This window comes from Mustelus asterias, unplaced genomic scaffold (genome assembly GCF_964213995.1).
Source record: "Mustelus asterias unplaced genomic scaffold, sMusAst1.hap1.1 HAP1_SCAFFOLD_755, whole genome shotgun sequence".
NCBI lineage: Eukaryota > Metazoa > Chordata > Chondrichthyes > Carcharhiniformes > Triakidae > Mustelus > Mustelus asterias.
In genome coordinates this window covers 58952-73956 of record NW_027590703.1, presented here as the reverse complement: position 1 = coordinate 73956, position 15005 = coordinate 58952, and the positions used below count along the sequence as shown (strand labels likewise).

The following is a 15005-nucleotide window of genomic DNA, read 5'->3' as shown; positions in this document are numbered from 1 at the left end:
CCGCCCACTCCCCGCACATCGCCTGGACCCACCCCCCCCCGTCAGAGAGACAGAACGGGAAAGGCAGTTGGAAGGAGGAGGGACAACGTGAGGCCGGTGGATTGTGGTAAATGCGCAACTTGTCCGAGATGGATAGAAAGTGACGGAACGATGGGAGGTCAAGTGGGGGGGTGGCGGCTGAAGGGGAAACAGAGTGCACGATGCACAGAGCGAGTGAGCGAGAGAGGAGGGCAGAGAAAGGTGTGAAAGAGGTTGGGACATCACACGCAGAGTGGAGGAGGAGACAGAGAGAAAGGTGGGAATCGGAGAAATGTCCAGAGTCTCGGGGCAGGAGGGAGAGAGAGAGAGGAAATAATCCACACAAAATAGAACATCGACTCTCCCGACTATCTTCATTTGGAGTCTCTGTCCTGGGAGTGTTTGATGGGGACAGTGTAGAGGGAGCTTTACTCTGTATCTAACCCCGTGCTGTCCCTGTCCTGGGAGTGTTTGATGGGGGACAGTGTAGAGGGAGCTTTACTCTGTATCTAACCCCGTGCTGTACCTGTCCTGGGAGTGTTTGATGGGGACAGTGTAGAGGGAGCTTTACTCTGTATCTAACCCCGTGCTGTACCTGTCCTGGGAGTGTTTGATGGGGGACAGTGTAGAGGGAGCTTTACTCTGTATCTAACCCCGTGCTGTCACTGTCCTGGGAGTGTTTGATGGGGACAGTGTAGAGGGAGCTTTACTCTGTATCTAACCCCGTGCTGTCCCTGTCCTGGGAGTGTTCGATGGGGACAGTGTAGAGGGAGCTTTACTCTGTATCTAACCCCGTGTTGTACCTGTCCTGGGAGTGTTTGATGGGGGACACTGCAGAGGGAGCTTTACTCTGTATCTAACCCCGTGCTGTACCTGTCCTGGGAGTGTTTGATGTGGACAGTGTAGAGGGAGCTTTACTCTGTATCTAACCCCGTGCTGTACCTGTCCTGGGAGTGTTTGATGGGGACTGTGTAGAGGGAGCTTTACTCTGTATCTAACCCCGTGCTGTACCTGTCCAGGGAGTGTTTAATGGGGACAGTGTAGAGGGAGCTTTACTCTGTATCTAACCCCGTGCTGTACCTGTCCTGGGAGTGTTTTATGGGGACAGTGAAGAGGGAACTTTACTCTGTATCTAACCCCGTGCTGTACCTGTCCTGGGAGTGTTTGATGGGGACAGTGTAGAGGGAGCTTTACTCTGTATCTAACCCCGTGCTGTACCTGTCCTGGGAGTGTTTGATGGGGACAGTGTAGAGGGAGCTTTACTCTGTATCTAACCCCGTGCTGTACCTGTCCTGGGAGTGTTTGATGGGGACAGTGTAGAGGGAGCTTTACTCTGTATCTAACCCCGTGCTGTACCTGTCCTGGGAGTGTTTGATGGGGACAGTGTAGAGGGAGCTTTACTCTGTATCTAACCCCGTGCTGTACCTGTCCTGGGAGTGTTTGATGGGGACAGTGTAGAGGGAGCTTTACTCTGTATCTAACCCCGTGCTGTACCTGTCCTGGGAGTGTTTGATGGGGACAATGTAGAGGGAGCTTTACTCTGTACCTAACCCTGTGCTGTACCTTTCCTGGGGGTGATGATGGGGACAGTGTAGAGTGAGTGTTGCTCTGTCTCTCAGTGGGTATCAGTGCGAATGGAAGTTTCAGTCGAGGACACCAGTGCGACATTCCTTGGCCTTTATTGATCTGGAGAATGTAAATATATATTACAAAGCAGAGTGGCTGAGTTCCGAGGCTCCTTTTCCGTTTGCCTGAGGCCGCCGGACGAATGAATCCCAATGTCTCCCACCTCGGTCGGTCGTCCCGGAAGTGGGCGCTCGGACGGATGTGCTCTGGGCCTCTGGGAGCCGGGACGCCAGTTCCCTCCGCGGGAAAGGATATTGGTTGCGTTTGGAAATGGTGGAATGTGCACATGCAGCTGATCTGGTTTCCCCTGGCGGAAAGCGTCCACCCCCCCTTCCCCCCCACCCTCCCCCCCCCCCCCCCCACTCCCTTTCCCCTCCCTCCCCACACCCTGCGTCCTCATCCATCGCCACGCTGAGGGCAGCGCCATCCACCAACCCGGGCACCCTTGGCCTTTCCTCAATTCGCTGCGTGAATGGCTCCCCAGCCCCCCACTGAGCCCCGCTCCAGCTCCCCCGATAAGCATCGCCCTGCACCTTCCCCAACCAGCAAATAGACTCCCAGTCACGCAGCCCCTCCTGCTGCCCTCCCCCGCCCCCCCCACCGCCATCCCCGACTCTCAGTGACACCCCTCCTCAGGCCATTTGTGTCCTGCTAGCCCAAGACACACCAACCCCCCCCAGCCGCACCTCCTCTGTTTCAGGCCTATCGCCCCCTCTGCCCACTTTGGGATTCTTCACACCCCGTTTCCCCTCCCACACAGACCGCCCCCCCACCCCCCGCCACCTCCCTATCACCTACTCTGTGTCTCTCCATCTCATCACCTCAGCTGGGCAAATACACCCAATCGAGGAGCTGCCCCTGTACAGAGAGCCCTCAGCCACCCATAGTGACTCCCTCTTCCCCCAAAATCAGGATGAGGCCTAGTCAGACAGGCCTGACGCTCTAATCCTCTCCCCCAGCCCCCGCCCCTGCCCACTCTGGGGTTGAGGCTGGTCAGACAGGCCTCTGACCCTCTTATGCTCCCCCCACCGCACTCTGGGGATGAGGCCTAGTCAGACAGTCCTGACCCACTGAACCAACCGCCCCACTCTGGGGATGAGGCCTAGTCAGACAGTCCTGACCCTCTAATCCCGTCCCCCCCCCCGATTCTGGGGATGAGGCCTAGTCAGACAGTCCTGACCCTCTGAACCAACCGCCCCACTCTGGGGATGAGGCCTAGTCAGACAGGCCTCTGACCCTCTAATCCTCCCCCCCGCACTCTGGGGATGAGGCCTAGTCAGACAGGCCTTTGACCATCTGAACCACACTCCCGCCCACTCCCCGCACATCGCCTGGACCCACCCCCCCCGTCAGAGAGACAGAACGGGAAAGGCAGATGGAAGGAGGAGGGACAACGTGAGGCCAGTGGATTGTGGTAAATGCGCAACTTGTCCGAGATGGATAGAAAGTGACGGAACGATGGGAGGTCAAGTGGGGGGGTGGCGGCTGAAGGGGAAACTGAGAGTGCACGATGCACAGAGCGAGTGAGCGAGAGAGGAGGGCAGAGAAAGGTGTGAAAGAGGTTGGGACATCACACGCAGAGTGGAGGAGGAGACAGAGAGAAAGGTGGGAATCGGAGAAATGTCCAGAATCTCGGGGCAGGAGGGAGAGAGAGAGAGGAAATTATCAACACAAAATAGAACATCGACTCTCCCAACTATCTTCATTGGGAGTCTCTGTCCTGGGAATGTTTGATGTGGACAGTGTAGAGGGAGCTTTACTCTGTATCTAACCCCGTGCTGTGCCTGTCCGGGGAGTGGTTGATGGGGACAGTGTAGAGGGAGCTTTACTCTGTATCTAACCCCGTGCTGTACCTGTCCTGGGAGTGTTTGATGGGGACAGTGTCGAGGGAGCTTTACTCTGTATCTAACCCCGTGCTGTACCTGTCCTGGGAGTGTTTGATGGGGACAGTGTCGAGGGAGCTTTACTCTGTATCTAACCCCGTGCTGTACCTGTCCTTGGAGTGTTTGATGGGGGACAGTGTAGAGGGAGCTTTACTCTGTATCTAACCCCGTGCTGTACCTGTCCTGGGAGTGTTTGATGGGGACAGTGTCGAGGGAGCTTTACTCTGTATCTAACCCCGTGCTGTACCTGTCCTAGGAGTGTTTGATGGGGACAGTGTAGAGGGAGCTTTACTCTGTATCTAACCCTGTGCTGTCCCTGTCCTGGGAGTGTTTGATGGGGACAGTGTAGAGGGAGCTTTACTCTGTATCTAACCCCGTGCTGTCCCTGTCCTGGGAGTGTTTGATGGGGGACAGTGTAGAGGGAGCTTTACTCTGTATCTAACCCCGTGCTGCACCTGTCCTGGGAGTGTTTGATGGGGACAGTGTAGAGGGAGCTTTACTCTGTATCTAACCCTGTGCTGTCCCTGTCCTGGGAGTGTTTTTGGGGACAGTGTAGAGGGAGCTTTACTCTGTATCTAACCCCGTGCTGTGCCTGTCCGGGGAGTGGTTGATGGGGACAGTGGAGAGGGAGCTTTACTCTGTATCTAACCCCGTGCTGGACCTGTCCATGGAGTGTTTGATGGGGACAGTGTCGAGGGAGCTTTACTCTGTATCTAACCCCGTGCTGTACCTGTCCTGGGAGTGTTTGATGGGGACAGTGTAGAGGGAGCTTTACTCTGTATCTAACCCCGTGCTGTACCTGTCCTGGGAGTGTTTGATGGGGACAGTGTCGAGGGAGCTTTACTCTGTATCTAACCCCGTGCTGTACCTGTCCTTGGAGTGTTTGATGGGGGACAGTGTAGAGGGAGCTTTACTCTGTATCTAACCCCGTGCTGTACCTGTCCTGGGAGTGTTTGATGGGGACAGTGTCGAGGGAGCTTTACTCTGTATCTAACCCCGTGCTGTACCTGTCCTGTGAGTGTTTGATGGGGGACAGTGTAGAGAGAGCTTTACTCTGTATCTAACCCCGTGCTGTACCTGTCCTAGGAGTGTTTGATGGGGGCAGTGCAGAGGGAGCTTTACTCTGTATCTAACCCCGTGCTGTACCTGTCCTGGGAGTGTTTGATGGGGACAGTGTAGAGGGAGCTTTACTCTGTATCTAACCCCGTGCTGTACCTGTCCTGGGAGTGTTTGATGGGGGACAGTGTAGAGGGAGCTTTACTCTGTATCTAACCCCGTGCTGTACCTATCGGGGGAGTGTTACTTCTCTCCTCCCTTTCCCCTCTATCTCTCTATATTTTCTCTTCAGTTGTGGGCCCAGTTGTTGCCCCTCAGCTTCCTTGATGCTGAGCGTGCGTCTCCTGCCCCCTGCCTTTGGAATTCTGGGATATATCCTCTCTGCTGGTGCCTGTCTCCGTGTGATGCTTTGCACGACAGATGTGAGATGCTTCATCTGGGAATAGTGCTCCTGTGACACTCCTTCCCACCATTAATAATAACCCGCTGCCCTCTAGCCCTCTCTCTGATGTGCGGCAATTACTCTCTGACTGACCCTGAATCTGCTGACCTGTGGTGAAGACTGCAAGGCTTGTCCCCAGGGTGCTGAGTTACAGGAAACACTTCTGCCTGACACTCCAGTCGCCCCTTTGTGGCACTGTCTGACTGGTGTTTGAGCAGGCAATTTACAGCGATTATCCTCTAACTGACCCTCGGGCAACCGATTAGCGACAGCAACCCTTGGGGAGGCGCTTTGCCGTGATTGCCCTCTGAGCAACCCTTGAGGGACCGACCTGCAACAGTCGCCCGCTGACTGACCCTCAGTTGAGTTGCTGCAACGATCCCGCAGACCCTTGAGCAGCGTGCGACTTGCAGCGATTGCTCTCCAACTGACCCCGGGAATACCTCCGCCCTCAGCACAGCCTCCAGGGAGCAAATAGAAGTCCCCCCCCTCCTACCCCCATTGGGAGAGGAGCCTGACTCCATGCATCATTGGGTGACACCCCTCAACGTACCCCCTAATGTGACCCCCCCCCCCCCCCCGCCCCAACCACCCGCCCCCACCACCTCCTCCATTCAAACACACGCAGCGACAAGGGGAAAAATCGGCCATCGAGGAATCCCAACCCCTCCAACCACCCCCCCCCCCAAAACCTTCTCCCATTCCTATCCCACCCCGTTCAGAGACCACCCCCCCACCCGCCAATCCCTGCAAACACCCACCCCCCCCCCCCCCACCCCCCCCCAAACCCCTCCCCAAACCCCTCCCCAAATCCCCCACACAATTCTTGAAAGGTACAGATGTCTCCCCCGTCCTGGTTTCGAATGACTGCCCCGATTAGCACGGTGATGTGGAGTATCTCCCCCTCTCACACTTCACGGCGGGGGGGAAGCTCTCGTTCATCTGGATGGAGACGTCGCTGGAGATGTCGGAGGCGCTGCGGCCTCGCTGCCAGATGTCAGGGTGAAGGAACTGACCAGAGTAGTCGGAGCAGTCGCTGAGACGCGGGCGATAGAGGGCCGGATGGGGCCTGTACATCTCTTCCTCTGTGTACCGTTTCATAAACAGGTAAACGGACATCACACCAGCTCCCTGCGCACAGAATGAGGCCAAAACACACACGGTCGGAAAGACTCAATGTCCAGATACGCGAGAGAGAGGGAGAGAGGGAGGAAGTGTCAGAGGGAGAGAGACAGGGAATGGGAGAGGGTGTGAGAGAGAGGTAACCCACACCCCTCACTGTAACACTCTGATATACCCCACACCACTCACTGTAACACTCTGATATACCCCACACCCCTCACTGTAACACTCTGATATATCCCACACCCCTCACTGTAACACTCTGATATACACCACACACCTCACTGTAACACTGATATACCTCACACCCCTCACTGTAACACTCTGATATACCCCACACCCCTCACTGTAACACTCTGATATATCCCACACCCCTCACTGTAACACTCTGATATACCCCACACCCCTCACTGCAACACTCTGATATATCCCACACCCCTCACTGTAACACTCTGATATATCCCACACCCCTCACTGTAACACTCTGATATACCCCACATCCCTCACTGTAACACTCTGATATACCCCACACCCCTCACTGTAACACTCTGATATACCCCACACCCCTCACTGTAACACTGATATACCCCACACCCCTCACTGTAACACTGATATAACCCACACCCCTCACTGTAACACTCTGATATACCCCACACCCCTCACTGTAACACTCTGATATACCCCACACCCCTCACTGTAACACTCTGATATACCCCACACCCCTCACTGTAACACTCTGATAGACCCCACACCCCTCACTGTAACACTCTGATACACCCCTCACTGTAACACTCTGATATACCCCACACCCCTCACTGTAACACTCTGATATACCCCACACCCCTCACTGTAACACTCTGATATACCCCACACCCCTCACTGTAACACCCTGATATACCCCACACCCCTCACTGTAACACTCTGATATATCCCACACCCCTCACTGTAACACTCTGATATACCCCACACCCCTCACTGTAACACTCTGATATACCCCACACCCCTCACTGTAACACTCTGATATACCCCACACCCCTCACTGTAACACTCTGATATATCCCACACCCCTCACTGTAACACTCTGATATACCCCACACCCCTCACTGTAACACTCTGATATATCCCACACCCCTCACTGTAACGCTCTGATATACCCCACACCCCTCACTGTAACATAGAACATAGAACATTACAGCGCAGAACAGGCCCTTCGGCCCACGATGTTGCACCGACCAGTTAAAAAAAAACTGTGACCCTCCAACCTAAACCAATTTCTTTTCGTCCATGAACCTATCTACGGATCTCTTAAACGCCCCCAAACTAGGCGCATTTACAACTGATGCTGGCAGGGCATTCCAATCCCTCACCACCCTCTGGGTAAAGAACCTACCCCTGACATCGGTTCTATAACTACCCCCCCTCAATTTAAAGCCATGCCCCCTCGTGCTGGATTTCTCCATCAGAGGAAAAAGGCTATCACTATCCACCCTATCTAAACCTCTAATCATCTTATATGTTTCAATAAGATCCCCTCTTAGCCGCCGCCTTTCCAGCGAAAACAATCCCAAATCCCTCAGCCTCTCCTCATAGGATCTCCCCTCCATACCAGGCAACATCCTGGTAAACCTCCTCTGCACCCTCTCCAAAGCCTCCACATCCTTCCTGTAATGTGGGGACCAGAACTGCACACAGTACTCCAAGTGCGGCCGCACCAGAGTTGTGTACAGTTGCAACATAACGCTACGACTCCTAAATTCAATCCCCCTACCAATAAACGCCAAGACACCATATGCCTTCTTAACAACCTTATCTACTTGATTCCCAACTTTCAGGGATCTATGCACACATACACCTAGATCCCTCTGCTCCTCCACACTATTCAAAGTCCTCCCGTTAGCCCTATACTCAACACATCTGTTATTCCTACCAAAGTGAATTACCTCACACTTCTCCGCATTAAACTCCATCCGCCACCTCTCGGCCCAACTTTGCAACCTGTCTAAGTCTTCCTGCAAACTACGACACCCTTCCTCACTGTCTACCACACCACCGACTTTGGTGTCATCAGCAAATTTGCTAATCCACCCAACTATACCCTCATCCAGATCATTAATAAATATTACAAACAGCAGTGGCCCCAAAACAGATCCCTGAGGTACACCACTTGTAACCGCACTCCATGATGAATATTTACTATCAACCACCACCCTCTGTTTCCTATCCGCTAGCCAATTCCTGATCCAATTTCCTAGATCACCCCCAATCCCATACATCTGCATTTTCTGTAGAAGCCTACCATGGTGAACCTTATCAAACGCCTTACTAAAATCCATATATACCACGTCCACTGCCTTGCCCCCATCCACCTCCTTGGTCACTTTCTCAAAAAACTCAATAAGGTTAGTAAGGCACGACCTACCTGCCACAAAACCATGCTGACTATCACCTATCAATTCATTACTCTCCAAATAACTATAAATCCTATCCCTTATAATTTTTTCCAACATCTTGCCGACAACAGAAGTGAGACTCACCGGTCTATAATTCCCGGGGAAGTCTCTGTTCCCCTTCTTAAACAATGGGACAACATTCGCTAACCTCCAATCTTCTGGTACTATACCAGAGGCCAACGACGACCTGAAGATCAGAGCCAGAGGCTCTGCAATCACTTCTCTTGCCTCCCAGAGAATCCTTGGATAAATCCCATCCGGACCAGGGGATTTATCTATTTTCAGACCCTCCAGAATATCCTGCACATCCTCCTTATCAACTGTAATACTGTCTATTCTACTCCCCTGCAACCCAGTGTCCTCCTCAGCTATATTCATGTCCCCTTGCGTGAACACCGAAGAGAAATATTGGTTCAATGCTTCACCAATCTCCTCCGGTTCCACACATAACTTCCCTCTGCCATCTATAACTGGCCCTAAACTTGCCCTAACCAACCTTCTGTTCTTGACATACCTATAGAACGCCTTAGGATTCTCTTTAACCCTATCCGCCAAAGTCTTCTCATGTCCCCTTTTAGCCCTTCTAAGCTCGCTCTTCAACTCCCTCTTAGCCAATCTAAAGCTTTCTAGTGCACTACCCGAGTGCTCACGTCTCATCCGAACATAAGCCTCCTTTTTCTTTTTAACCAACAAAGAAACTTTTTTGGTGCACCACGGTTCCCTAGCCCTACCAATTCCTCCTTGCCTGACAGGGACATACCTATCACAGACTCGCAGTAGCTGCTCCTTGAAAAAACTCCACATGTCGGACGTTCCCAGTCCCTGTAATCTCCTAGTCCAACCTATGTTTCCTAATTCTCTCCTAATAGCCTCATAATTACCCTTCCCCCAGCTCAAACCACTGGCCCGAGGTTCATGCCTATCCCTTTCCATCACTAAGATGAACGTAACCGAATTGTGGTCACTATCACCAAAATGCACACCAACTTCCAAGTCTAGCACCTGGTCTGGCTCATTTCCCAGCACCAGATCCAATATAGCCTCACCTCTAGTTGGCCTGTCTACATACTGAGTCAAAAAACCTTCCTGCACGCTTTGAACAAAAACTGACCCCTCTAACGAGCTAGAGCTATAACAATTCCAGTCAATATTAGTCAAGTTAAAATCCCCCATAACAATTGCCCTATTACTTTCACTCCTAAGCAGGATTGACTCCGCAATCCTTTCCTCAACCTCTCTAGAACTTTTAGGAGGTCTATAAAAGACTCCCAACAGGGTGACCTCTCCTCTCCTATTTCTAATCTCCGCCCATACTACCTCAACAGATAAGTCCTCATCAAACCTCCTCTCTGACACTGTGATACAATCTCTGACCAATAATGCTACCCCTCCCCCTCTTCTACCTCCTTCCCTACTTCGACTAAAACATTTGAACCCCGGGACCTGCAGCATCCATTCCTGCCCCTGCTCTATCCATGTCTCTGAAATAGCCACAACATCGAAGTCCCAGGTACTGATCCACGCTGCAAGTTCACCCACTTTATTGCGAATACTCCTGGCATTGAAGTATACACATTTCAAACCCTGCTCCACCCCACCTCTGCAATGCCGTGCATTGCAGTCCCCATCCATGCATCCCTCACTTTCAGCCCCACTACTCAGGATCCCTCCCCCCCCCCGAATCAGTTTAAACCTCCCTGCATGGCCTTAGCAAATTTACCCCCCAGGATATTGGTCCCCTTCTGATTAAGGTGTAGACCATCCTTCTCATAGAGGTCACACCTTCCCCAGTACGAGCCCCAATTGCTTAAGTACCTGAACCCCTCCCTCCTGCACCATCCCCTCAGCCATGAATTCAAACCTTCCCTCTCCCTATTCCTCTCTAAACTCTGATATACCCCACACCCCTCACTGTAACACTCTGATATACCCCACACCCCTCACTGTAACACTCTGATATACCCCACACCCCTCACTGTAACACTGATATACCCCACACCCCTCACTGTAACACTCATATACCCCACACCCCTCACTGTAACACTGATATACCCGACACCCCTCACTGTAACACTGATATACCACACACCCCTCACTGTAACACTGATATACCCCACACCCCTCACTGTAACACTCTGATATACCCCACACCCCCCACTGTAACACTGATATATCCCACACCCCTCACTGTAACACTCTGATATACCCCACACCCCTCACTGTAACACTGATATACCCCACACCCCTCACTGTAACACTCCGATATACCCCACACCCCTCACTGTAACACTCTGATATACCCCACACCCCTCACTGTAACACTCTGATATACCCCACACCCCTCACTGTAACACTCTGATACACCCCACACCCCTCACTGTAACACTCTGATATACCCCACACCCCTCACTGTAACACTCTGATATACCCCACACCCCTCACTGTAACACTGATATACCCCACACCCCTCACTGTAACACTCTGATATACCCCACACCCCTCACTGTAACACTCTGATATACCCCACACCCGTCACTGTAACACTCTGATATACCCCACACCCCTCACTGTAACACTGATATATCCCACACCCCTCACTGTAACACTGATATACCCCACACCCCTCACTGTAACACTCTGATATACCCCACACCCCTCACTGTGACACTGATACACCCCACACCCCTCACTGTAACACTGATATACCCCACACCCCTCACTGTAACACTGATATACCCCACAACCCTCACTGTGACACTCTGATATACCCCACACCCCTCACTGTAACACTCTGATATACTCCACACCCCTCACTGTAACACTCTGATATACCCCACACCCCTCACTGTAACACTCTGATATACCCCACACCCCTCACTGTAACACTGATATACCCCACACCCCTCACTGTAACACTGATATACCCCACACCCCTCACTGTAACACTCTGATACACCCCACACCCCTCACTGTAAGACTCTGATATACCCCACACCCCTCACTGTAACACTGATATATCCCACACCCCTCACTGTAACACTCTGATATACCCCTCACTGTAACACTGATATATCCCACACCCCTCACTGTAACACTCTGATATACCCCTCACTGTAACACTGATATATCCCACACCCCTCACTGTAACACTCTGATATACCCCTCACTGTAACACTGATATACCCCACACCCCTCACTGTAACACACTGATATACCCCACACCCCTCACTGAAACACTCTGATATACCCCACACCCCTCACTGTAACACTCTGATATACCCCACACACCTCACTGTAACACTCTGATATACCCCACACCCCTCACTGTAACACACTGATATATCCCACACCCCTCACTGTAACACTCTGATATACCCCACACCCCTCACTGTAACACTCTGATATACCCCACACCCCTCACTGTAACACTCTGATATACCACACACCCCTCACTGTAACACTCTGATATACCCCACACCCCTCACTGTAACACTGATATACCCCACACCCCTCACTGTAACACTCTGATATACCCAACACCCCTCACTGTAACACTCTGATATACCCCACACCCCTCACTGTAACACACTGATATACCCCACACCCCTCACTGTAACACTCTGATATACCCCACACCCCTCACCGTAACACTCTGATATACCCCACACCCCTCACTGTAACACTCTGATATACCCCACACCCCTCACTGTAACACTGATATACCCCACACCCCTCACTGTAACACTCTGATATACCCCACACCCCTCACTGTAACACTCTGATATACCCCACACCCCCTCACTGTAACACTGATATACCCCACACCCTTCACTGTAACACTCTGATATACCCCACACCCCTCACTGTAACACTCTGATATACCCCACACCCCTCACTGTAACACACTGATATACCCCACACCCCTCACTGTAACACTCTGATATACCCCACACCCCTCACTGTAACACTGATATACCCCACACCCCTCACTGTAACACTCTGATATACCCCACACCCCTCACTGTAACACTGACATACCCCACACCACTCACTGTAACACTGATATACCCCACACCCCTCACTGTAACACTCTGATATACCCCACACCCCTCACAGGGACACTCTGATATACCCCACACCCCTCACTGTAACACTCTGATATACCCCACACCCCTCACTGTAACACTCTGATATACCCCACACCCCTCACTGTAACACTGATATACCCCACACCCCTCACTGTAACACTGATATACCCCACACCCCTCACTGTAACACTCTGATACACCCCACACCCCTCACTGTAAGACTCTGATATACCCCACACCCCTCACTGTAACACTGATATATCCCACACCCCTCACTGTAACACTCTGATATACCCCTCACTGTAACACTGATATATCCCACACCCCTCACTGTAACACTCTGATATACCCCTCACTGTAACACTGATATATCCCACACCCCTCACTGTAACACTCTGATATACCCCTCACTGTAACACTGATATACCCCACACCCCTCACTGTAACACACTGATATACCCCACACCCCTCACTGAAACACTCTGATATACCCCACACCCCTCACTGTAACACTCTGATATACCCCACACACCTCACTGTAACACTCTGATATACCCCACACCCCTCACTGTAACACACTGATATATCCCACACCCCTCACTGTAACACTCTGATATACCCCACACCCCTCACTGTAACACTCTGATATACCCCACACCCCTCACTGTAACACTCTGATATACCACACACCCCTCACTGTAACACTCTGATATACCCCACACCCCTCACTGTAACACTGATATACCCCACACCCCTCACTGTAACACTCTGATATACCCAACACCCCTCACTGTAACACTCTGATATACCCCACACCCCTCACTGTAACACACTGATATACCCCACACCCCTCACTGTAACACTCTGATATACCCCACACCCCTCACCGTAACACTCTGATATACCCCACACCCCTCACTGTAACACTCTGATATACCCCACACCCCTCACTGTAACACTGATATACCCCACACCCCTCACTGTAACACTCTGATATACCCCACACCCCTCACTGTAACACTCTGATATACCCCACACCCCCTCACTGTAACACTGATATACCCCACACCCTTCACTGTAACACTCTGATATACCCCACACCCCTCACTGTAACACTCTGATATACCCCACACCCCTCACTGTAACACACTGATATACCCCACACCCCTCACTGTAACACTCTGATATACCCCACACCCCTCACTGTAACACTGATATACCCCACACCCCTCACTGTAACACTCTGATATACCCCACACCCCTCACTGTAACACTGACATACCCCACACCACTCACTGTAACACTGATATACCCCACACCCCTCACTGTAACACTCTGATATACCCCACACCCCTCACAGGGACACTCTGATATACCCCACACCCCTCACTGTAACACTCTGATATACCCCACACCCCTCACTGTAACACTCTGATATATCCCACACCCCTCACTGTAACACTCTGATATACCCCACACCCCTCACTGTAACACTCTGATATACCACACACCCCTCACTGTAACACTCTGATATACCCCACACCCCTCACTGTAACACTCTGATATACCCCACACCCCTCACTGTAACACTCTGATACACCCCACACCCCTCACTGTAACACTGACATACCACACACCCCTCACTGAAACACTCTGATATACCCCACACCCCTCACTGTAACACTCTGATATACCCCACACCCCTCACTGTAACACTCTGATATACCTCACACCCCTCACTGTAACACTCTGATATACCCCACACCCCTCACTGTAACACTCTGATATACCCCACACCCCTCACTGTAACACTGATATACCCCACACCCCTCACTGTAACACTCTGATATACCCCACACCCCTCACTGTAACACTCTGATATACTCCACACCCCTCACTGTAACACTGATATACCCCACACCCCTCACTGTAACACTCTGATATACCCCACACCCCTCACTGTAACACTCTGATATACCCCACACCCCTCACTGTAACACTGATATACCACACACCCCTCACTGTAACACTCTGATATACCCCACACCCCTCACTGTAACACTCTGATATACCCCACACCCCTCACTGTAACACTCTGATATACCCCACACCCCTCACTGTAACACTCTGATATACCCCACACCCCTCACTGTAACACTGATATACCACACACCCCTCACTGTAACAATGATATACCCCACACCCCTCACTGTAACACTCTGATAGACCCCACACCCCTCACTGTAACACTGATATGCCCCACACCCCTCACTGTAACACTCTGATATACCCCACACCCCTCACTGTAACACTGATATAC

The 15005-nt window shown here is 51.8% G+C and overlaps 1 protein-coding gene across 1 annotated transcript in view; it reads right to left on the bottom strand.

Annotated features, from left to right (window-relative positions):
* Window positions 1–5901: 5901 nt before the first annotated feature.
* LOC144487366 (voltage-dependent calcium channel gamma-7 subunit-like) overlaps window positions 5902–15005 on the bottom strand; it is a gene marked incomplete at its 5' end in the record, with an annotated part of 64001 nt that continues 54897 nt past the window's right edge. Inside the window, one exon of the mRNA XM_078205450.1 lies at window positions 5902–6156. Within this exon, the coding sequence (XP_078061576.1) occupies window positions 5902–6156 (255 nt within the window). The remainder of the gene's footprint in view (window positions 6157–15005) is intronic.